Source organism: Amborella trichopoda, chromosome 3, assembly GCF_054954075.1.
Source record: "Amborella trichopoda isolate Santa Cruz 75 chromosome 3, AtrichopodaSantaCruz75HAP2 v2.0, whole genome shotgun sequence".
In the NCBI taxonomy this organism is placed as follows: Eukaryota; Viridiplantae; Streptophyta; class Magnoliopsida; order Amborellales; family Amborellaceae; genus Amborella; species Amborella trichopoda.
This window is the reverse complement of record NC_142338.1, coordinates 8,204,986-8,231,362: the sequence shown is the minus strand read 5'-3', so window position 1 is coordinate 8,231,362 and position 26,377 is coordinate 8,204,986. Positions and strand designations below refer to the sequence as shown.

Sequence of the window (26,377 nt, the reverse complement as noted above, 5' to 3'; positions counted from 1 at the left end):
CTAGTTTTTTTAATGTATTAATGTAATGGTGTCAATGGGGATGAAAAGCACAACGTGGTAATTAAGGTGTCGGGGTACTACCACCGCGATCCCAACCCCATTCCCGCTAATGTTCATTTTGATACTTAATTGTATGCTCATCTCCCTCCATTCTTTTTGTGTGTGCCTGTGAATGGCTGACTTTCAATTATTCTGGTTCAACTTTGGCTCGGTGCCACACAAGTTGGCTAAGTGAAAAATTAGCATTGTGACACTAGCCATCACATGATCATTTCTGCATGCATATTGTAAACTTCTTTAACTAAATAATCTACATATTGGCTCGTTGAATATTTATTTGAATTACAATCAAATCTAGTGTTTTAAACATTCAAAACTAATTTTTCCTATCTAAAATTCTTCAAGAAGTGATTTAAAGATGGAGTTTTTAAAAATTTTCATAAAAATTCTTTAATTAGGTGTTTTACCAATGGGACCACCTTATTCACAAATCATCTTTTATGTTACGTGCTCTTTCCTTATTTGAATAATACGTCAAATATCACGGATGCTTAAATTCACTTGTAGATCATTGAATGCGAGATTGAGTTCCCCCAAGCTAAAGAATAGAAGTATAGGCAGAACGAATCTCAACCAAGAGTTGTGCTTTGCATAGACATACACTGCCACATATTGGAGTTCCATTGAAGGAATCCTTCTCAGATCAACGGGTAATTTGTTTGAAGCAGAAAATCGACTCAGCCAAGGCACCCAAGTCTTGGCCTAGACGAGTTACTTGGACGAGTCCGAGTAACTCGCCTGAATTAAACTCAATTGTTTTTTAAAAAAGAAAGGCATATGTACTATAACATCCCACATTCTTTAACACCTACTGTTAAGATGCCCTATGTGAGATGTCTTGAGCTCAATTCTCGTGGGCGCATATTTTTGCGTCTCCTTTTCTCTTAACTATAAAAAAAAAACCCATGCCTAGAGTTTTACAAAACAAATGCGGCCTTCTGCCAAGAGGATAGTGATGTGGGATGCCCGTATGTTCTAGTCAAGGTGCCATTTACACATTTTTTTACTTAAAATGGATGAATTAGTATATGTAACATCTAAACAAGGTAAACAATCTACTTGGCTAAAACTTGCCTCGCCCATAGGGTGAGGACGAGTAACTCGGTCGAGTCCAACTGACCTGCGCTGAGTCTCAAAACACTGGTTTTAAGAGCACCCAAATTTCATCACAAGCATATACACACATGCATACCGACAATGTTAGATCATAACGTCTGTCAAAAGAGAAACAGTATCTGAGAATTGAATGCCTGGTGCAGGCTGCTATTCATTTTCTGCCATGGGAGAACTTTCAAATAATAATTTAGTCAGTCTTATAAAAATTTAGAAGAAAGGAATGAAATTCAAGTACCATAGAAATTATCATTAACAAAGCAAACATGAGAAATGAAAATATTCGACCAACCTAAGTAGGATGAATTTTCATAAATTATAGGAGCTCATGACAGCTTCCCATACAATTGCTGAAATCCCAGATATAGTAATAGAAAAACTAAATTCGGATGATCGAAAGTGGGAACAAGCTGATCTTAGTGTGCTTCAGCTTGAGGCTTACGGGCCAAGAAAAAATAATTTGGTGTAAATATCTCCTTCCTGTGTAAAACCCATGCAATTATCATTCTTTGAATTTGCCAAACAATGTTAATGACTTAGAATAACAAATATGGTTAATTGAGAAAATCAGAGTTCAAAATAAATATGGGCATTTTACATTACTCACTTTCCACCTTGAACGAGGCCTTCTGCAGCTGTCTCCAAGAGGTAAGACACCTTTTGGCTTCCTTTGGGTGCAAGGCCGAGACACTCTAGACATTTGACCTGCATGGAAAGCAGTTTCTTACGAGTTAATTGCTCAGTACACGTAGATCTTCAACAGACAATTTCTACTACACAAAAAAGTTATTTTACCATGCATCACTCTAATGGTGAATTCTAGTTGCCACAATCAATATTTCAACCTTAAATTACCCTTACAAACTTATACTATATTTTCTTTCAGGTACTTCAACGGTAAGATTTGAACTTGAGAATATTGCTGCAATCGTCATCGCTGCAATCGTCAACGCTTAAGCCCAAGCCAAACTCCAGTTACATTAACTAATTTCTCTTTACCTTTTAAAAAAGAATTATTGTGTGAAGTAACAAAATTCACTACATGGGAAGTAAGTCAGCAAGTATATTATCGCTTTGTCTCTAATTTGATGTGTGAGCCTAATGTTAGGCATTGACATGTAAGAATGAGATCAGTGAATATTATCTTAGTTGCCATTACCAGGCCATTGAAAGAAGCTGAATAATCAATGAAAAATTTCAGATATGATCACTAATGTGCTTTTTTGCTTTTGTCCCTTTTAAGCTGGGATGAAGTTTGGGTTTATTGTAGGACCAAGAGAATGAACCTATATGAGACTATGAGCGTAATAAGTTGTGGCGGAAGGGGTTTGATCGTATCCAGGAATCTTATAAAATGAGGATTTAGATATTCTAGAGGGTTTAGGTTTCCTACAAAGTTTAGGATTACAAGATTTGAGGGTGTTGAGGTCTCCTAAATTGAATAAGATTGGGGAATTTTACTGGTATAAACCTTCAGTGATGATTTTTTGACAAGTAGGGTTTCAAAAGTCCATTACTGATGTTTATAGAAGCTAATAAAGGCGAGCTATTTTTTGCTCCTAAATGTGTGGAGGAGAAGAATGGCCCTGTTCCCAAATATAGTTTGCCAAAGGGGGAACTTAAACCTTTAAAGATACCATGAAATGTGCCACACACTAAGTCACCTGGTAGGAGAGATCATAGTAATATATACTGAAGTCTGAGAAATGAACTAAAATTATACATAAACACTATAGTAGGTAAATGAGAAAGGCCAATTCTGTCACTTACCAAGTTTCTAGTGAGAAACCGGCCTGGTACTGTTGAACGGAAGTTGCTTAAAGAAAAGTGGTTGGGATCCAAGGGCAAGTACCATGGTACCGGTGAAGTTGTTCCGAGATCCTTCTCCCACAAAACCTAAAGAAAGAGAATCAAATGTCAAACCAAACAATAGGCTTTCTTGCTTCAAATGTCTCACACATCTCAAATCTTGTGACAGATTTTAGATGTCTAGTACTCTGGTTTTCCTTGAGAAATTCAATGGATTTTATTAAAAGGATGCAGTTTAGGCTTTATGAAAATAATGTAAAGCCTCACCTCGAATCCTTGTATAGAAACCACTTTAGCCATTGGAAATCTCCAGCTTAAAATCAATTTCCAATACCGATTATGAAAATTTGAAGCTAAAACAATGGTACAAATTTGTTAGATCCATGAAGACTTATTTTTAGGGCGAAATGGATGGTCTAGATAATGGATTACAATATACACTATTTTTAGGGCTTAAAATCCTAATTTATTTCAGAACCATAATGGTCGAGCCAAGATGATCGAGCTAGAACTACAATTTTCGGTGAGTTTTGATGTGAGGCTTTACTTATTTTAGTAGGGCTGCAGCCCTATCAAAATATTTTACTTATTAAAACAGTAAAAAATAAAAAGAAAATAGAAAAAAGCATTTTTGAAGTAGATAAAGGAGTAATTGTTTATCCTAATATTCTTCTATCTTGAGTCTTGGTACATGTTTGCCTTATATTTCATATGAGGGAATCAGTTGTAGAAAAATTCCCTCATGTTTTCCAAGAAGTCAGAATCCACAACCATTGATTCCTACCCAGTGACTGTTAGGGGTGGCAATGGACCGGGTGGCTTGGCCAGGCCCTAAAAAACTAGGGACCAAGCCATAAAAAGTGGCTTGAGGGCCGTGCCTGGGCAAGGGCAATAGAGGCCTGGCCCAGACCTTATTTGTTTTTTATCTTTCTTCCCTTGGTTTTCTTTAATTTTACCTTGCCCGACCCAGCCCTGATAGACCCAAGGCTGGGCCTAGACCGGCCCTCAGGGGGCTAGGTTGGCCAGGCCCAGCCCATTGCCAGCCCTACTCGTTGTGGACCTTTTCATATATAAAAAAATAGTCATGTATTGTATAATTTTTTTTTTTTGTATACAAATTTATAATGTGCCAACTTTTCACAAAGTCGTAAATTTTCTATGATAGGAAAACAACCCTTTTTCTTGCCAAAAATTCGTTTTGTTTTTGCAGATTCAAAAGCATGGAAATATTTTTTTGCTTTGATGGTTTGGAGGTCCTAAATTTTCTTTCATAATGTCTAATAAAAGATCAAGATTCACAACGTAGAAGTAATGAAAAAGAATTTGGATCATTACCTCAAAACCAACTTGTTTAAGAGCTTCAAGGCATTGCCTAGTTGACCTTATATCTGTAAGACCATCACCGAACTCGATTTGTGCCTGCTTTCAGGACAATTTGTTGCTATAAGAATATATAGCTTACAAGCACATGTATATGTAGACTACCTACCAAGAATATTGTCACATAGTGATTTTGTGCACCAACAGAATCATTTGCTCCAAACATAAGCATTGGCATAAGAGAGAGAGAAAGGGACCTTGATTTTCTGGTGTTCTTGATTATTGGGGTCGAAAGAATCAGTCATACACCATTCATATGCTGCAAAACATTGACCTGGCTTTAACACTCTATAAATCTCTTTGTAGCATCCAGCCTGCATAAAAGAATTAGTTGGAGCAATCCTTTGCACTTACATGAAAATGATAGTAAGAACCTTCAAAGAAAATACAGATAAGAATTTGACATAGCAAGTAAAATTTGGCCATAACATACTACATCAGGTGCGTGGCAGGTTGCTTCCAATGCATAGATTGCATCAAAAGTGTTATCTGGGATTGGCATTTTCATGAAATCGGCCTGCAAAATGAAGAGTACAGAGGCCATTTAGACCACTTGGCTACAGAGGTCCTCATATGCAGTTAGTTAAAAAGGATGTCTTAAAAGAAGCAGACCTTCAGAAAGTTGCACGTCTTGTCTACTCCAGCTATTCGGTTTAGCTCCTGAATCACAACCACAATAACAATATTTTAAGTCTATGCAACAAGAATTCAAGAATTAGCCCATTGCATAAAACTTCACATGAAAGAATGATCCTTGAATGTGAAAATGACTATTGGGCATCTAGGTAGAGCTTGAGAATGAGGCGAAGATACCCACCTTGGGGAAATTGGGAATTGAATAAATTTTTATACACTTGCAACAGAAAAAATTACACCAGCTTTCATAAAAAAAAAAAGGAAAAAAAATTACATAAAATTATCATAGGATGGTAATAGGATACACATATGAACGTCACTGAAGTCCATAAATTTGTACTAATTGTATTGTATGTAACTACTGAGAACATTTCAAGCTCTAGTTTAGCAGTAAGAGTCACTGTTGCAAAACCCACAATAGTGCCTTGGGACTAAACCCAGCTAACTCGACTCCACCACATTCCATGTCACATTTTGCCAAAAGAACCAAGGAAACAAAAACCAGAGAAAACTCAACCATGTCTCGATCAAGAGTCAAATGAGCAGGAATAATTTTCTAGGTTTTGATCCATCAGAAACCAAAACCCTGATTTCAATTTCGACCAGTATTCAGCTCTGATTGAATATTTTAACATTTTTAATGTTTTCTTAAATTTCTCAATTTTCTGGGATTTCTCTAACCACAAGTCCTGAGCTAAGTCTACAATGGCACTCTAATCACATAAGAGTGCCCCCGTCTACATTACTACTTGGGTAGTTTTTATGTACGAGTCATTAGATCCATTCCTACATTACTACATGGATAGTTTTAATGCAAAATAAATAGTGCAAGATTTTTTTTTTTTTTTTTCTTTGTTTTCTTTTTGATGTAAATACTGCAAGATATGCTAGTCATCTTCTAGCTTACAGGATGTCAATGATATTGAGACACCGATTAACGAGATTTTAAATTGGAATCTCAACAAGGTGTTTCCTTGTTGTAAACTATTGTAGAGGATAACCCAACAGAAATAATAGATATTGCATTTTTAACTTACGTCAATTATGTTTGGAAAAAGTTTATATAGAGCCGAGGCTCTAAACAATGAAATTGGAGCATACCACATAAATTTCACTAGAAGAAGTTGTTTTGATGCCCAAATATCTTCAAATTTATCATCTTGACATCAAGATGTATGGACATGAGAAAAAAGTGTATTTCAAGATTTGAAAATAGTGTATTTTGTAACGCATTTTTGGAACGTCAATTTTCAATATTATCAAGTTTTCATAGATATGTCGATCTACACTATTTTTGAAGATTTAAACTTTATAAATGAAGATGAAAATATGTTTCATCGCTATCAGAAAGATTTCCAATATTGAAACCATATTTCTTGACACTATTTGAGGGTAGGCTCTAATTTGATCGCGTAGAGCCTAGACTCTATACAAATCGCACCCATTATGTTTTGATCTACAAATCACAAACCACCGGTCCTTATTATTTTATGTAAATATGCTAGTAGCTCATCTATCAACCTAATATTTTGCATTGATCAAAGTTTATTAAGGCAATCCATTGTTTCATAGAGGACAAGGCAAAAATCATGTAAAATCTTACTAGACATACTTTTTCTTTGGGAAGTTTAGTGGGGATGAGCCTCCTACCGTGGTGGGGATGGGCCTCCTACCGTGGTAGGAATGGAGCTCAAGACGTCATGTTGTGTGACCCACCACCCTGACCACTAGCCTTGAGCCCATTCCTAACCAAACAAATACTAACCATCAACCATGGATAAGGTTTAAGATCTAGTTACAAAACTTGCGACCATATTTCAATACTAATGAAATGACTAGAACTAGTGAAGCATGAGTCTTTATTTATATCACATACACTATTAATATGTGAACATGCGGTCATGCATACATTTCTGTATATGGAAGGGTAACCCCTTAGCCGAGAGTGTTGTGATCTTCATTGCAACCATTTGGTTATGAATTCTGGTCCCATGCTGCTCTGTGAATAACGCCAATCGGTACAACTACTCTATTACTACAATGCCTATGTGAGAAATCGATCCAACTTTGCTGATTTAGTAGGTTGTCGTCACATACTTCAATCTGTGTGATGCCAACACATTTCTAATAGTAGAATGCCTGAGTGAGAAGTCGACCCCACTTTAACAACATAAATAACCAAAAAGGACCATGACTTCATGCAAGACTTCCACAGTGTGCAGATCTTCACCTCAACCGCTTTGTTGTAGGTTATACTTCAATTCATCTATGTGTATATACTGCCAGTTAATGTTATTACATTTGAAGTTATGAGCCACCTATGTGAAACACCACTCCTCATTCACCAAAATTAATGAGCTAGACAGTCGCATAACTAGATACATCAGTAGTCTAGTTTACTAATGCTAATGCTCCAAATGTTAGCAACAACATCATGACCAAGAGAATGCCACAAATTAAACTAAGCAAAGCACAGCAATATATGGAGTACTTACAATTCCTCTGGATATTTGATATTCATTGTTGTTCAAGCCAGTAATAGAAGTTAAGCTGCAACAAAAACATGGAAAAAAATTCACTAATCTACAACTCAAAGCTATTGAAACACCATCAAATGAATTATTAGGAACTCAAGACAACAATGGCCAGCTAACCTAAAACTCTTTCTCAAAATGGCACACTATTGTTTTATTAGCAACACATTTGTTTCACTAAAAGATTCCTTTAAAAGATTAAAAACTAAGTACACCTGTTTTTATGAACTTCGATGCATTCCAACCAAGGAGATCAATTTGTTCACAAGAAAAGTTATAATGAAATGAAGCAATTTATCAAGAATAAGCCTTTTACGGATGGAATTGTTCTCAAGTATATGGCAAGGCAGAACTGAAAATAAGTTCAACAAAAAATCCTAATGAGTTCTCTAATTACGCTTACCAATCACATACATTCTCTGCATATGCAATAAATAATAAGAAAGCCATTCATTAATATCTTAAACAATCATTGTCTACATTTTCTTCCATTATACCACAAGGGAAAGTGTAGTATGATCCATAAGATAATAGCATGGTCATCAGGGTCATGTCCATACCATCAATTAATTGGGTGGGGTAGGGGATCGTGGGTTCTACTTTGAAAGGGGTTCAATCGAACACCTCCACTCTTCGTCCATTGTCATCCAAGTTATACTGTGGACAGTGATACACTCATGACCACGTTGTTTCCATGACCATACTGATCACACTATGCATTCCATGTACTATAATGCACATAAAATTTTGAGTGAGGACATGTATTCCCAAGCATATCTGAAGTTCATGACTTACCTAAATCTAGCAATTTCACGTAGCGGCCCTCCAATTCCACATCCTACATCCAATACCTTCATTCCTGGTTTTAAACCAAGTTGCAAAGCGATGAAATGTTCGTATCGCTTCAGGCTTTCCCGAAAAGATTCTCCTTTCCATCTAAAACACAAGAGCATTCAGTTTCATCATATACAACAGAGCAATTGGTAAGAGTCTATGTGCTGTAGATGTGTGCTTAGTATCTTCATAAGATGCCAATCAAGTTACATACCTTGGAGCAAAATGGAAAGACTCGCCCCAGCCGAACTCATAAAAGCTGGTTGAAAGATCATAATATTTGTTTGCCTGAAATTGTTATGAATGAACACCTTTTAGTCCAATAAACATTGTACGTGCCCCGCAAACTTAAGAATGCTCACCAGCCATGGGTGTTTAATATTCATTAATTGATGATCCATATCACTACAAAGATCACCACCGAGGAGGGAAAAATTAAAGCAATATCGGTTCCCCATTCCTCAAACCATATCAAAATACAAGATATTACTTGATATTTTGATATAATTTTTCGATAATTAACTATTCTGATAAACTTACAAAATAACAAGTGACACAATGGCAATCTTTTGATAATTTGTTCTTCCTGATCTACCATATTTTGCCTAAAGAAAGACTAGCACTGAATCTTGAGCAATCAAAGGACTGCAAAGTTTGCACAGTGATTTAGAAATCCCTACTGTGATTTTATGTTTCCATAAGTTGAAATGGGTTGCAATTTAAAACTAGCAAATGCCACTTCAGAGATTTCTAGTCCAGAACTCCAGATAGAATCCAAACCCTACTTTTCTTTATCATGTACCTAACAAGAATTTGTGGAAACTTACAAATGAACCCAATTGCTAGTGCATTCCACATCACTTATTATTGTGCATCGCAAATCACAATCAACATAACAATGAATATGATCTACACCATGCTAGTCATAAGATCTCTTGTCATTATGTAGAATGAGTCTTTCGAAAAAATAAAACAAATGTTGAATCAATTCATTAACATAAACTACCAATGTAAAATGGAAAAATGTCCAGAACACATGTAATTGAGTTTTAGGAGTTTCTTCCAACAAAATTGTCCAATGCAAAAACAGTCATTATCAAAAAATGGATAGAAAAAATACAATGGATAGTCAAACAAACCGAATATATGAATGAGAAACACTGAATACACAGAAATCATCTAATTGAGTTTTAGGAGATTCTTCTAAAAAAATGGTCCATTGCTAAAACAGTCATTATCAAAACATGGATAGAAAAAATACAATGAACGGTCGAATAAACCAAATATAAGAATGAGAAAAACTAAATGCACAGAAATCATCTTCTCACCACGTCAGTGTAGTTCTGTCTCCTTAATTCTTCATTCCCTCCATATAAAACATGGTACTTCTCATACCTATTGAGAGCATGAGCAAAAGGTTTGGAACTAACTTTTGAATGCTAAAACATTATCATATGAGAGAAAACAAACATATACAATTGAAACTTCATTGTTACACATGGAAATTTATCAATATAAACCACAAAGTGAACGGATGTTGCAGTGTCACTCTGAAGTTAAGTCTAAATTGTATTTGTAGTGTTTGGAGGATCCACTATCTGTTTATTAGTTATATACTAAGAATCTCTCTCTCTAAGTCCTAAGTTTTGTTGTTAATTGAAAATGTTTCCTCATGTGCCACATATCAAGTTGGTATTCTTTTTTTTTTAGACTTCTAAGCTCTTTTTGCAGGTCTCCATATGGGTCATAAATAAATTTTCCTAGTCTAATGCTATCCATCCTACCTACCGCCATGGTCTCTGAACTGTCAAATGAACAAGAAAGTCCAACACGGGTTGATATGGACTTGCTTTCACCGATGGATATCAAATAAGAATTTGCTATTTTGGAAAGCAAGTTGTTATCATTGTCTTGCTCACACAGTTCAATTCTCAGAGAGGCCTCAGAAGCTGTTGCAATGGCCTGTAAAACTAGTATTTACACGAAATAAATTGAGCTGCTCTTGTATTAAGTTGTATTATTTTGATCCATGATTGGAAAAACTGAAACGGAAGCGAGAGAGCAGCGGATTAAAAAAACAAAAAAACATAATAATTAATAAAAAAAAAAAAAAAAAAAAAGAAAGAAAGAAAGAAAGGAAGGAAGGAAGGTAGAAGGGGTTTTTAGATGGTCGCGTGGTCTCCGATTTTCAATATCCGAATCGAGGAAAAGCACAACATTTTAAAGGATTTCGGTCTTTCAAAAATCCAAAAAAAAAGTTAGATTTTCTTTTTTTTTAAATTGATTATAGAGAAAAAACAAACATATGTGTAACCATGGAAACCTATAAGTATTTTTATAATAACAATAAATATAACTGATATATACATAATTTTTCTTTTTTTTTATCCCAAATTTCCTCCCATGTAATGACTTCGGATCATAAGGATCGGATGATTTTTTTTTAAAATTATGGTTTCATATCTTAATTTTAATATATTGGATTCATCTCATAGCTTGACTTCCGAAGCCAAAGATTTCATAAATTGAAGTCTATCCTAAAATAGCTAACCCCACCAATACTTTTTCTAAAATCTTTCCGCGTTCGAAGCCAAAGTTTATATGGAGCCGAGGCTCTAAACAAACAAATTTGAGGCTACCTCAAAAATTTCATTAGAAGAGGTTGTTTTGATGCTCGAATATCTTCAAATTGATCATCTCGACATCAAGAAGTATCGACACAAGAAAAAAATGGATGCAAGTTCTGGAAAGAGTGTTATTTTGAAACACATTTTTTGACAGTCAATTTTCATGTTTTCATAGATCTATTGATCTACACTATTTGTTAAGCTTTAAAATTTATAAAAAAATATAAAAATATATTTTAAAGCTATCACAAATACTGAAATCACATTTCTCGATACTATTTAAAGATAGGCTCTAATTTAATTGTTTAGAGCCGAGGCTCTATACAAACCGCACCCCTTTTGATGATTTGATGACTGACCTCAAAAGGAGAAAGAAAGAAAAAAATAATAATAATTCAAATCACATATGGTGTGCACCTAAAAAAAATAAAAAAAATTCAAATCACATATGCTGTGCACCTAAAAAAAATAAAAAAAATTCAAATCACACCTAAAAAAAACAAATTTCCAAGATTCAAGAGACACCGTCCAATTTGAATGAGAGATCTAAGTGTTACATAACTTGTAGGGGTGGCAATGGACCAAACCCGGGACCGGCCGGATATACCCGGCACACGTCGAGTATGGGTCTTGTATTTGGATGCGGCGGGTCAGGTCCAAGTCCAATATTTGGACCCAAACACTATACAGGTCCGGGTTCAGCTGGACCCAACCGTACCCGTAAACTATTAGATATTTAAGCCCTATTCATTTGGGTGTACTAAAGATCATATATAACTAGAACTAGTAATCATCTTTAGTTATTGAATGACAAATCATTTGAAATCTAATAACGGGTGATTGTAACCTTGTTGCCAATAAAAACATGATGGTAAAAAAAAGGACAATAAAAAAGAAAAAAAAAACTCATAGTGAGGGTGCCAATGGACTAGAGGATGGGGGATACCCGAGACCCAACAAGTACAGGTATGGGTTTAATTTTTGGGGCCGACAGGTTCGGTCCGGCTCCAAAATATGGATCCAAATCTATTCGGGTCTGGGTCTGGGTCTAGCCGGACCTGACCCATACCCGACTCGTTGCCACCCCTAAACTTATGAGTAAATTATTTTCCGTTTATTTCGAACTAATCATATGGGGATTCTTAGGTAGGGCCGAAGAAGGTTTTTCCCCGAAGGAGTCCATCTACAATAAGCTCCCGCAAGAGCATGTCATCATAACTTTAATCAAATTACTGTTATGGGTGACAATGGGCCGGGCCAGCCCCAAACCTGGCCCAACATTTGTCCCCTTAAGACCAGAACAAAAATAAATGAAGAAAAAAACGAAAAAGAGGGCTAATCCAGGCCGAATTGGGGTGGCATTTGCCCTAATCTTGCCCTTAAACCATAGTTTGTGGCCCATGTCCTACCTTTTTTAGGGCCGGGCCAGGCTGGGCTGCCTAGCCCATTGCCAACGCTAATTATTGTATGATGGGACCTTCCTTTCCAAGCCGCAGTTGTAGGGGTGGCAACAGGTCAGGTATGGTTGGACCAGGACCCATACCAAAATAGTATTTGGATCCAAAATTTCAACCCCTATCCAAACCAGTCAGGTCCCGGGTCTGAACAAATCCATTGCCACCCTATGATTATGAATTTTTTTTTTTTTACCATCATATACCATATGGCTATAAGCTTTTGTTTTTTGCTAAAAATACCATAAATGTTGCCAATATTGTGACAATATGAAAACCTAACGTGCACTTAAAAGACACATTATTGCCATAATATACACTATGACACGGGTACGAGTCAGGTTCAGCTACATTTGGACTTGGGTCATAGTAGCATTCGGGCCCAAAATTTGGACCCATACCCAGACCAGAGGTCGAGTATGTACCCGTCAGGTACCAAGTCTAATCGGGTCCATTGCCACCCCTACGCAGTTGGGAAGATCGTAACCTCATAATCATGGGGTTACAAAAACCACATGGATCATATTATAAGCCTAAGATATTGCAATATTGGCTCCTAGATCATGTGGCACCTGAATTACTTGTATCCAACCAAAATATCTATCTCAAGTTTTCTCTTCCAAGTTTATCATTAATTTGTACGACAAGCAAACATAAGCTAAAATAACAAAGCTGGCATATTGCAGAAATGTGGGCTTGACAATAAATATATTTTAAAAATATAATTTGATCTTAATTTTAAAAAATATATAATCGTTCACAAGGAGATAACGAATAAAGACGACCTATTTGCATCCATCTTTAATATAGATATTTTATACTTCGGGACCTCACACTGCATAAATAAAATCCAGCCCACATGAAATAATTGTTTATAATAAAATTTATGGCTCCACGCTATTGAACTGTATACTTTGTCCTACATTATTAATAGCATGTGCACGGGTTACGCATGACTGCAGTGACACAACTTTCAAAACATAATCATTTTGATGTAGGTCCAACTTAGAGACAGAAGATTTTATATAGAGAGAGAGTATTGGGAATTTAAAAAATGCTCCAAATCAATAGCACCGCATAATTGACTCCGACAAGTCCACGTGACGGATAATTATTTTAGGCTGCTAAAAACTTAAAATATTCTCTTTTATTTCTTCTTTTTATTGATGATTATCGAGGCTGTTAAAAACTAAAAATATTTTATTTTATTTCTTCTTTTCAGCATTATTACTTGAACTTGTGTAGGAGCACGTCCATGTGAAAGATGATTAGATCTAGGCTGCGAAAAACTTAAAATATTTTCTTTGATTTCTTATTTTTAGCATTATTACTTGAAATTGTGTAGGAGCATGTTATATGGTCCCAACTCGCTAGTCCATACGAATATTTATGGATGAAGGTTCCATAAGGCCTATATTTATGAAAACCAAATAAAGTCGCACCTCCAATCCTCTCGTCTGGAAAGCACTTTCAGCAATAGAATCTCCATAATGGTTCCAAAAACAATTTCCAACAATAAAATTTTGAAACTTAAAAAATTGTATAGATCTTGCTGATCTTTGAACACTTAGTTTTAGGTATAAATGGACAGTCCAGATAGTTTGTTAGAATATACACCAACTTTTAGATTTGAAATCTTAATTTTTTTTTCTTAATTTCTTTTTACAATCATAATGTTCAAGTGGAGATGATGATCAATGTAAAGGTTTTCCAATGCTTAAATTACAATTTTCAATGAGTTATTAGGTGAGGCTTTGTAGACAAAATACAACTGAAAATTGTTTGTAAATAAGGGAAAACTTATGCGAGAGTATCATGTTTTCAAGCTTTAACAAAAAAAAAAGGAGAAAAAAAAAAGAAAAAGAAACATGAACAAATTAGACTTACTCTTGCACTGCAGAAAGGACTCCCTCTTTCTCTATCTTCCCTCCAACACCAGAGCCCAGATCTAAAACTCCAGTCCTAGACATTCTCAATGCAATTTGCTAAACCTTCAAGGCCATAGATAAAGCCAATCAACAAGTCAATGGTTTGAGAACCTAGTTTCATTTCTAATTATAAAACCTTTAAACTCCAAAAATGGTTCAAATCAAATAGATCTATAAACACTTCTTGAAAATTGACGCTTCAGATAATTTGTTGCAAGATACATTATTTTTAGGACTCAATTTATTTTTTCGTTTCATATTCATACATCTCGATACTCGATGTCGAGATGATCAATTAGAGAGTTTTTGAACATCAAAATAACCTTTTATGAAAGATTTTTTAGGTGCACCTTAAATTCTATAGTTTAAGAATTGCCACCTTATATAAACTTTTACATTTGGAAAGATCATATGGTTTATATCTCAGTTCATTACAAAAAACTACTGTTACAAGCACATTTGGGAAGATCCAGGAAAAAACTCATATGATGCAAATGTTTATATAAGCTGGGAAAAATCCACTTTCATGAAAAGTACAAAGTAATGGTAAAGATTGGAGATGTATTGAAAAGGAACAGAGAGAAAAGAATGCCACAAGGATTGAGAAAAGCAGATTATGCCATGTTAGATATGCAAGAACAATATCATAATCCGTCGATCGGTCCCAGAATTTTTATCAGTGACAAAAAAGAGAAGGGAACTTACTCTGGATGGCTTTTGCCGAACTGTAGAACTCAAATGCACTGTCAAAATGTGAACCTGAAAAAAAAGAACGAAATGAAGATCTGAAGAACAATGAACCAGAGAATCACGGTTATCGTCGCTGTTATAATGGTAGCGACCCATCCCCTTAAGTAACAGTAAGAGACTATTTAAAATGCTCGCAATGAATAAATAACAGGGAGTTTTCTTTTTGTTTTTTCTTTGGGGGGTAATTAACAGGGAGTTTTCTTGAATATAAAAGTCGTATGTAATGATAAATGACGTTATAGTAGCACCCAAAAAATGATGAAAAGATTGGCATTGTGCTTGCGATTTAAGTCCGTTATATCAATTATAACGGGTGCAGTCTGCATACGGATGCAGCGGTTTATCTTGGTATATAATTTTGATGTAAAATGTTTTAAAAATTATTTTAAAATTTAATTTTATATCTAATTATAAAATTTTAAATTTAAAAAATAATAAAAATCGAGTATCTATAAACATATGAAAATCTTGAAAATGGACGGTGTAGAAAATATGTTGTAAAATATATTATTTATGAGACTTAAAATTTTTTTATTTTTCATGTTCATACATCGTGATGTGGAGATGATCGATCAAAGGGTTTTTCAACATTAAAACTTCCTTGTCCGAAGAACTTTTTAGGTGCAGCCGTAGTTCTACAGTATAAGGTAGCATCTTTAAATAAACTTTTTCCATTATAGCGATGTTATTTTTGAAGTTCAATAGTTATTTAATGAGAAAGTAACTATTTGTTAATGCCATTATTAGTTGAAACTAAAGTCCTTTATAAACTACTGTTTCAATTTGAGACCGGTTTACGAGCATATCTTCCCAAAGTACCCTTATTTTAAAATCCCCAATTTTTTATGTTATTTCGGTTATACAAATTTTTGTTTTTTTTAATGATACGAGCATATCTTCCCAAAGTACCCTTATTTTAAAATCCCCAATTTTTTTTGTTATTTCGGTTATACAAATTTTTGTTTTTTTTAATGATGTTGTTCATGTTTCGGATTTTAAATATCTAAAATTTAACAAAACGTTCTTTAAGTAGGTTTGACGACCAAACCTACCTCGGCTCCACTCTAAAATACTCGAGGATCCGAAGTTTAACATATCCAAACCCTCACCTTAGGGGTATACAAGATGAGTTACATAAAAAAAAACAAAAAAAATTAAAATTTTTAAATCAAAATCTTTCAAGTTAAAAAAATAATAATGATCTAAGTTTTGAGTTCCGATGTAATTAGTCAACTAAAAAAAATTTGTTTTGAGTGGGCTGGACCATATTTGTATATATGCAATCCATAAAATGTAAATCATCCATCTTAAAGATATGAGATAGATGCAAGTAGGTGGTTTATCTAAAAACAATAAAAACTAACCATCCAAATGTTTTTTTATTATAATTATTATTTTTAATTTTTTAAATTTATTTATTTTTTATATTTATGATTTCCATATTAAAAATTGCACGTTTTAAAAAATTAAGCTTTAAAATCTATCTAAAAAATAGATTAATTAAGAAGCCCGCAGGTCCCATCGAATATATTTTATATTTTCAAATTCCAAAGCACTGACAAGCCTCCTTACGTGCCCCATACGTTTTAGTGTAAAACAAATGTCAAAATAAACCGATCCCAAAAAAAAAAAAAAAAGCTGAGACTTAGAGAGAATCCTGACCTCCGAGAATCTCGAGGAAGAATGGCGCTGGGAACTTTTAATAGAAAATTGTTGAATGAGTTGGAGGGACGCATCCCTAAGGGCATAAAACATGCATCATGGATGCACATGGGTGGTACTTAAAATTTGAGAAAATTAAATACGGACCTTAAAAAAATACCGAAAGGGTAACGACCTTGGGAGACTCTATGACATTCATCGGTAGGGATTACCATTAAATTTGATATATATTTTTTAAAAAATTAAAATTTATAATTATATAACAATATCTTTTGTGTTGATCATTTAAAGTTTTACACACTTGAATGTGGGAGAGTATCGCAGGATTATTACTTATACGAAAAATACGAGATATTCCATTTTTAGTCGAAAATTAACAAAAGGGTTGGTCAACACATGGTTTTATTTTTTAAAAATTGACCTTCGGTTTGAGGCCTCAAACCGCATTTTAATTTTTTTTAGTTTTTTATTTGGCAGGGCAGTGTAACAATCCTAAACTTTTGAAAAAAATAAAAAAAATAAAATAAAAATAAACTTTTAATACATGATTCGTTTGAACATGATGGTCCTCAGGGACCATCTCTACTTTTTAAAGCTTTTCGTTTAAAAGCTTTGTTGCTTCCTTGCGCTTGCCACGTCCACTAAAGGACGTGGGCTTTAGTCGTTTAAAGCGTAACCTAACGCTCATACCTGTAATGTAATAAAAGAATAAAATAATATATTAGTAGAATTTAAATTCAGAGAGATGAGGACTCTTACCTTAAAAAAAACTTATGAGATATTTCTCTCTGGTCGAAACACAGTGAACTCCTCTCTCTAGCCGATTTTTTATCGGAAGCTCCTTCGCAAGTATTTGTGGGTAAGTGACATCGTCTTCCTGAAAAATAGTCTATTTTTAATAAATAGTGATATTTCCGTCCAGGATCTTTATTTTATAAGTTTTGTGTGTAAGTGACATCGTCTTCCTGAAAAATAGTCTGTTTTTAATAAATAGTGATATTTTCGTCCAGGATCTTTATTTTATAAGTTTTGTGTGTAAGTGATATCGTCTTTCTGAAAAATAGTCTATTTTAAATAAATAGTGATATTTCCGTCTAGGATCTTTATTTTATCAGTTTTGTGTGTAAGTGACCTCATTGTCTCGAAAAATAATCCATTCTTTTTAAAAAATAAAATGAAATAATTATTTCTGCTTATTATCATGAATTTTAGGCGCGATAAATTTTACGCGCACGTGACCTCATTATCTTGAAAAATAATATTTTTAATAAAAATTGTGATATTTTATCTATGTTAGAAATTTTGAATGCTGTAAATTAGAAAAATAAATTTATTTATTTTTCTTGTCTCTTGTTAGAAATAAATGTGATATTTCAGCTTTTAGTAAAATTGTGATATTTCTTTCTACTGTTTTGAATATTTAGACATTGTAAAATTCATGTGCAAATGACTGCCTTATTATAAAAAAATTGAATTTTTGCAATTGATTATAGTATTGTTGTGAAATGTTTATTTGTGAATTGATATTCCATAAATTGTGATAATTCTATATTTTTGAATTTTTATAAGTGTTTTTCTATACATATTAAATTGGTAATTATGCTAGAATGCCTTTACAAACTGCTACCTTTCTAAATTTGAGCCCAAAATATTTGATTGGTTATTTTTGAAATATTATAGAGAGTGATTGTTATTAATGGTTTAAGTGAAATTCATATTAATGGTTTCAGTGATATGTTGAGTACATGATATTGCTGCTTTCGAATGTTTAAAGAGATTTAGAAATAATTTAAGTATGCAAGTGGACTCATCCGGTTCGCCGGTGAGGTATAAGTGGACCTATATGGGACGCCGGTAGATATTAAGTGGACTCATCCGGTACGTCGGTGAGGTATAAGTGGACCTGCAGGGATTAAGTGGACCTATCTGGGACGCCGATAGGGATTAAGTGGACCCATCAGAACGCTGATGGGGTATATAGGTGACCTACTTGGGATGCCAGTAAGGTATTTTGTGAAATCCTTTGAATTATGCACTACCGTTAAAGTGTTATATGCAATTCAATTATTCGGATTATACTTAATTATGCATTTATTGAAAGTGAAACTGTTGATACATTTCTGTTAATAGATCTCATTTTGGAAAATATTGATATCTTTCAATCATGATTATTTATAGGATTATGATGATCACTTACTGAGTAGCCAAACTCATCAAACTATGATAAACATTTTTCAGGATAACTGCGGTTTCATTTTGAGTGCTAGTCAAGATCAACCTTGGAAGATACTGTTGTTGTGCTAGCTTTCTTTATTTACTATGTAAGAACTCGCCACTGTAAATTTGTCCTATCAATAGATGTATATATGTTTTGTCCGTCACATCTCAGGAATAATAGTATTGTAAATTCTTGGAGTGTGACAGGTAGTGTCACGAGTTTTAGGGGCAATGCCCCAGGCGCTTTGAGGATGAGAACCTCGAACCGTCGCTAGATTGAACGGAGTTCATGTTCAAGTTGGTATGAGGATGGCATTCTCAGACCAACATTGTAACAATCCTAAAATTTCAAAAAAAAAAAAAAAAAAAAAAAGGAGAAAATATGTTTATAAATAGGTGATGTTCTGTTTGAGTATGATGGTCCTTGGGGACCATCACTGTTTTCAAAGACTTTTGCTTTGAATTAACATTTGCTTGCCTTTACTTTTTCCTTTCCCCGCTTTTGCCTGCTGCTGCTTGCAGCTGGCAGGGTCCTTTAGCGGACGTGGTTTTCGTACGATAAACGTTTGCTTTTAACGCGACACCTCAGGTATGAGGTAGAGCGTAAAAAAATAATATAATAATACGTTATAAGAATTTAAATAGGGGATGTGAGCACTCCCACCCTAAAACAAAACTTTGAGATCTCTCTCTGGTCGAAACACAGTGAACTTCTCTCTCGAACCGAAAATTTTTATCGGAAGCTCCCTCTCAAATAATTGTGGGTAAGTGACATCGTCTTCTTGAAAAATAGTCTATTTTTAATAAATAGTGATATTTTCGTCTAGGATCTTTATTTTATCAGTTTTGTGTGTAAGTGGCCTCATTGTCTCAAAAAATAATCCATTCTTTTTAAAAATAAAATGAAATAATTATTTCTGCTTATTATCATGAATTTTAGGCACGATAAATTTTATGCGCACGTGACCTCATTATCTTGAAAAAATAATCTTTTTAATAAGATTGTGATATTTTATCTATGTTAGAAATTTTGAAGGCTGTAAATTAGAAAAATAAATTTATTTATTTTTCTTGTTTATTGTTAGAAATAAATGTGGTATTTCTGCTTTTAGTAAAATTGTGATATTTCTTTCTACTGTTTTGAATATTTAGACATTGTAAAATTCATGTGCAAATAACTGCCGTATTATTTAAAAATTGACATTTTTGCAATTGATTATAGTATTGTTGTGAAATGTTTATTTGCAAATTAACATCCCATAAATTGTGATAATTCTGTATTCTTGAATTTTTATAAGAGTTCTTCTATACATATTAAATTGGCAATTGTGCTAGAATGCCTTTACAAACTGCTACCTTTCTAAATTTGAGCCCAAGATATTTGATTGGTTATTTTTGAAATGTTATATAGAGTGATTGTTCTTAATGGTTTAAGTGAAATTCATATTAATGATTTTAGTGACATGTTGAGTACATGATATTGCTGCTTTCGAATGTTTAAAGAGATTTAGAAATAATTTAAGTATGCAAGTGGACTCATCCGGTTCGCCGGTGAGGTATAAGTGGACCTATTTGGGACGCCGATAGGGTTTAAGTGGACTCATCCGGTACGCCGGTGAGGTATAAGTGGACCTGCAGGGATTAAGTGGACCTATCTGGGACGCCGATAGGGATTAAGTGGACCCATCAAGACGCTGATGGGGTATATATGTGACCTACTTGGGACGCCAGTAGGGTATTTTGTGAAATCCTTTGAATTATGTACTGTCGTTAAAAGTGTTATAAGCATTTCAATTACTCGGATTATACTTAATTATGCAATTATTGAAAGTGAAATTGTTGATGCATTTCTATTAATAGATCTCATTTTGAAAAATATTGATATCTTTCAATCATGATTATTTTTAGGATTATGATGATCACTTACTGAGTAGCCAAACTCATCAAACTATGGTAAACATTTTTTCAGGATAACTACGGATTCATTTTGAGTGCTAGTCAAGATCAACCTTGGAAGATACTGTTGTTGTGCTAGCTTTCTTTACTTATTATGTAAGACCTCGCCACTGTAAATTTTTCCTATCAATAGATGTATATATGTTTTGTCTATCACATCTCAGGAATAACAGTACTGTAAATTCTTGGGATGTGACAATTATGGTATCAGAGCAATAGGTTTAAGATCCTTGGGAAAATAAAAAACAAAAAGAATATACTTAAAAATCACATTTATTGTGTGTACAGACCGGGATAAAGTCAAGATCCAGAATAGCTGAAGCCAATATGGAAGGAATTCACAAAGCCTTGGAAAATATGGTTGCTTTAATGCAACATCAGATGGAAAACAACAATCCACCCAAGCAGTTAGTTACAGGAAATGGTGGGAGCAATATCGAACAATTTAAGAAATTAAACCCACCTTCTTTTAAGGGTGCTGTAAACCCACTGGAAGCCGAGGGATGGATTATGCAATTGGAAAAAATATTCGAGGTTATGGAATGTCCTGATGATAGGAAGGTGGCTTTGGCAGTTTTTATGTTAGAAGGTGAGGCACAACACTGGTGGCGAATGGCAAAAGGAGTATTGGTCAAAAAAAATAAAACCTTGACTTGGGAAGTATTTCTAGAGGCATTTAATGAAAAGTATTTTCCAGATTTTATTCGAGACCAAAAAGAAATGGAATTTCTAGAATTAATCCAAGAAAATAAGACAGTAGCACAGTACGAGGCCAAGTTTACTGAATTGGTCAGGTTTGCACCGCATATGATTAATAATGAGGCAAGAAAGGTGAAGAAATTTGAAAGAGGTCTCAGGCCAGCTATTAGAAGCAGAATATCAGTCTTGAAATTAAGAACTTATGCTGAAATAGTGGATTGTGCCCAAATTGTCGAAAAAGATTTTGAAGATTACCAAAAGACAAAAAATCAGAACAGTCATGTTAGACCTACATCATCTAATCGACAACAGTTTGAAAGGCCAAACAAGAAGCCAAGGCCCTCGCCATTTCAAAACCCAATAGAACCATGTAGAAAATGTGGGAAAAATCATGGATCAAGCCCTTGTTATTGGAATACCGGAGCCTGTTTTAAATGTGGAAAATTGGGACACCAGATTAAACAATGTCCTAGCTTACAGACACAACAGCTTCCAAAGCAGGGAGAGATAGCTCCGAAGCCTCAGATGAAGGAAGAGTATTTGCGACTACCGAGCAAGACGCTCAGGCCTCAAAATCAGTGATCCAAGGTACTCTTACTATCTTCCAAAAAATAGCTCATGTTTTGATTGATCCTGGATCTACTCATTCATTTGTGTCACAACACTTTGCATGTCACTTAAAGGTAGAACCAGAACAATTAGAATACATTCTAGAGGTAGCCACATCGATGGGAGATTCAATTAACACCAATATAATGTACAAATCATGTGTAATAAAGATAGAAGAAAAGGAACTGTTGGTTGATTTAATACTCTTGGAAATTCAAGATTTTGATGTAATCTTAGGCATGGATTGGTTCTCTGCATACCATGCAAGTATTGATTGTTATAAGAAAATTGTTACCTTTAGTATTCCGAATCAACCAGTATTTTACTTCAATGGTGTCAAAGAAGATTCCCCATCATATTTAATCTCTTGTATTCGAGCAAATCGCCTCCTTCGAAAAGGGTGTCAAGGCTTTCTTGCCTATATCAAAGAAGATAGGAAAGAAGAAATAAATTTGGATACCACTCCGGTTATCCGAGAATTTCCCGACGTTTTTCCTGAAGAATTGCCAGGATTACCGCCTGACAGGGAAATTGAATTCTCCATTGAATTATTGCCAGGGGTAGCACCAATTTCTAAGACACCTTACAGAATGGCTCCTGCAGAACTTAAAGAACTGAAACAACAATTGGAAGAATTATTAGATAAATGTTTTATCAGGCCCAGTGTGTCACCTTGGGGTGCTCCAGTATTGTTTGTCAAAAAGAGAGATAGGACTATGAGATTGTGTATTGATTATAGACAGTTGAACCAAGTGATAGTGAAAAATAAGTATCCATTACCTAGGATTGATGATTTATTTGATCAATTACAAGGATCACAAGTGTTTTCAAAAAAATTAATCTTAGATCGGGATACCATCAGCTTAAGATTAAAGGTGAAGATATACTCAAGACAGCTTTCAGAACAAGGTATGGCCATTAAGAATTTTTAGTTATGCCTTTTGGATTAACTAATGCACCGGCTGCATTTATGGATTTGATGAATCGAATCTTTAGGCCCTTTTTGGATAAATTTATTGTGGTATTCATCGATGATATTTTAATTTATTCCAAGAATCAGAAGGAACATGAGCAGCATGTAAGAATGGTATTGCAAATATTAAGAGAAAATAAATTGCATGCCAAACTTAGTAAATGTGAATTTTGGCTTGAACAAGTGACATTTTTAGGACATGTCATATCAAAGGAAGGTCTATCAGTTGATCCTTCAAAGGTTGAAGCCGTTGTTAATTGGAAACAACCAAGTAATGTGACTGAAGTTCGAAGCTTTTTGGGATTGGCAGGATATTACAGAAAATTTGTAGAAGGATTTTCTCGAATCGCAATCCCATTGACTCGATTGACACAGAAAAATGTCAAATTTGAGTGGACTAGTGAATGTGAGGAGAGTTTTCAAGAACTAAAAGTTCGATTAACTTCAGCACCTATTTTAACTATTCCTGAGGGGAGTGGGGGATTTGTGATTTATAGTGATGCTTCACATAAAGGTTTGGGCTGTGTATTAATGCAATATGGGAAAGTAGTGGCATATGCATCCAGACAGTTGAAAGAATATGAGAAAAAATATCCAATTCATGATTTGGAGCTAGCTGCAATAGTATTCGCTTTGAAAATATGGAGGCATTATCTATATGGTGAGCAATTCGTAATATACACGGATCATAAGAGTTTAAAATACCTTTTCTCTCAGAAGGATTTAAATATGCGGCAGATAAGATGGATGGATTTCTTAAAAGATTATGATTGTACAATCCATTATCATTCAGGAAAAGCTAACGTTTTGGCCGACGCTCTAAGTAGAAAATCTACGGGAGTCTTAGCTCATCTAATGATCCAAGAAATGCGATTGTTAGAGGAAATAGTGGATTGGCATCCAACTTCGTCCATTAATGGTGTGGTAAGTATGATTGCCAACATTAAGGCGGAACCCCAATTAATCCAACAGATTCGATTGGCACAAAAGAAAGACCCTCAACTTATAACAATTATAGAAGAGGTGAAGCATGGAAAGATAGATGAATTCTCTATATGTAGTGAGGATTTGCTAAGATTCAAAGGCCGGGTTTGTGTCTCGAATGATGAGAGTGTAAAGAAAGCTATCTTAAAAGAAGCACATCATTCTCGTTATACGATACATCCCGGAAGTATTAAAATGTATCAGGACCTGAAGAAAACCTTTTGGTGGAATAATATGAAAAAAGAGGTAGCACTATTTGTGTCTAAATGCCTAACATGCCAGCAAGTAAAAGCTGAACATCAAAGGCCCGCTGGGTTGTTGCAGCCTTTACCGGTGCCAGAATGGAAATGGGAGCACATCTCTATAGATTTTGTCTCTGGCTTGCCTAGAACAAATTTAGGACATGATAGCATTTGGGTCATTGTGGACCGGTCTGGGACGCCGATAGGGATTAAGTGGACCCATCAGGACGCTGATGGGGTATATATGTGACCTACTTGGGACGCCAGTAGGGTATTTTGTGAAATCCTTTGAATTATGTACTGTCGTTAAAAGTGTTATAAGCATTTCAATTACTCGGATTATACTTAATTATGCAATTATTGAAAGTGAAATTGTTGATGCATTTCTATTAATAGATCTCATTTTGAAAAATATTGATATCTTTCAATCATGATTATTTTTAGGATTATGATGATCACTTACTGAGTAGCCAAACTCATAAAACTATGGTAAACATTTTTTCAGGATAACTACGGATTCATTTTGAGTGCTAGTCAAGATCAACCTTGGAAGATACTGTTGTTGTGCTAGCTTTCTTTACTTACTATGTAAGACCTCGCCACTGTAAATTTTTCCTATCAATAGATGTATATATGTTTTGTCTGTCACATCTCAGGAATAACAGTACTGTAAATTCTTGGGGTGTGACAAACATCAAGTTCAAATATTAACTTAAAGTGTTCCGAGGATGAGATGCTTGGACCGCGTTGAAGTTCACTAAGATTATCAGAAATGACCACAACTTGATTTTGTATGAAATTAGATGGAGAGCCTTAAGCTTTGGCTACAATTGGAGAAACCTAATATTTTTATGGGAAATTTTCGTATAGAACCCTAATTCCTCTTATTATTTCATGATAGACCCTCATTCTATTTTTCTTTCAAGTGGCATAAAAAAACTCCTAAAGATTTCATCTTACCCCTTCATCTCTTATATCCATATTTTATTGACTTTTGGTCATAAAAAATAACCCCAACAAATATTTTTATGTTATTTCAACACAAAAACTTATTTAATGGGTGAAAAGGGGAAAAGATGGTTAAAAAAGCTTTGGGGATGAAATGGTATAAAAGGATTTAGAAAGACTAATTTTTATAGTCAAAAGTCCATAAAAGAGGGAGATATGAGATAAAGGGGTATAGTGATTAAAGATTTATTTATGCCACTTGATTTTGTATTTGATATCGTTTTGCTTTATTTCAATCTTGTTTTAGAGTGAAAGAAAGGGGTGAAAAATAAGGGATTGTATACAATGAGACCATTTACCTTCGATATGAGGTGGTCACAATTATTTACAACTATTAGATATGAAATTTGATAGTTTGGATGTATCACAAAGTTTAAATTTTTTTTTAAAAAAATTTGATAGTTTGGATATATCCCAATGATTTTTTTTAAAAAAAATTTAATTGTGACTGCCTTGTACTGAAGGTAAATGCTTTCATTCTATACTTTTCTTGAAATTAAATATATAATTTATCAAAATAGGGTTTTGCAGTTTAAATATGGTGAGAGAGGAGTCCAAGGTTTGAATTCTCAGACCGATTTTTTTTCAAATAATAAAAAGTAGTTGTAGGCTCCAATTCTCGAACCGTATTTTTTTTCCATAATTAAATGTGAAGATTGCTCCGAGGTCCCAATCCTCAGACAGTAGTTTTTTTAACTAAATGAGAGGATATGTCCAAGAATTTGAACCTCATACCACTATTTAAAAAAAAAAAAAAAAAAAAAAAAAAAAAAAAAAAAAAACGGTATGAGGATTCCATCCTTGGACCGCCTAGGCATTGCCCCTAAAACTTGGGGCAGTTGTCTACTAAACAAATAACAAAACAAAAGAAAAAAAAATTAAATTTAGTCCCATTTAACCAA

The 26,377-nt window shown here is 34.3% G+C and overlaps 1 protein-coding gene across 2 annotated transcripts; it reads right to left on the bottom strand.

The window, feature by feature from the left end:
- Positions 1-1,296: 1,296 nt before the first annotated feature.
- LOC18428921 (cycloartenol-C-24-methyltransferase) lies at positions 1,297-15,213 on the bottom strand. 2 transcript variants are annotated; one of them, XM_006838217.4, is made up of 13 exons: positions 15,081-15,213; positions 14,335-14,438; positions 9,695-9,761; positions 8,581-8,654; positions 8,328-8,468; positions 7,494-7,548; positions 4,975-5,022; positions 4,796-4,879; positions 4,560-4,676; positions 4,318-4,401; positions 2,944-3,069; positions 1,781-1,878; positions 1,297-1,653 (listed from the first exon to the last, which is right to left on the bottom strand). In XM_006838217.4, the coding sequence occupies exons 2-13, from the start codon at positions 14,415-14,417 to the stop codon at positions 1,590-1,592; spliced, it is 1,041 nt and encodes a 346-aa protein (XP_006838280.1). In that variant the 5' UTR covers positions 14,418-14,438; positions 15,081-15,213; the 3' UTR covers positions 1,297-1,589. The 2 variants fall into 2 exon arrangements, with proteins under 2 accessions (XP_006838280.1, XP_088719336.1); XM_088863210.1 differs by lacking the exons at positions 8,328-8,468; positions 8,581-8,654; positions 9,695-9,761; positions 14,335-14,438; positions 15,081-15,213 and adding an exon at positions 8,093-8,189.
- Between the last annotated feature and the right edge of the window lie 11,164 nt (positions 15,214-26,377).

Coding starts and splice junctions, on each gene's coding strand:
- LOC18428921 (XM_006838217.4), bottom strand. CDS start 14,417: ATGTCTAGGACTGGAGTTTTAGATCTGGGCTCTGGTGTTGGAGGGAAG. Junction 4,880..4,974: donor AGACGTGCAACTTTCTGAAG/GTCTGCTTCTTT, acceptor TTCATTTTGCAG/GCCGATTTCATGAAAATGCC. Junction 3,070..4,317: donor TTAAACAAGTTGGTTTTGAG/GTAATGATCCAA, acceptor CTCTTTCTTTAG/GTTTTGTGGGAGAAGGATCT.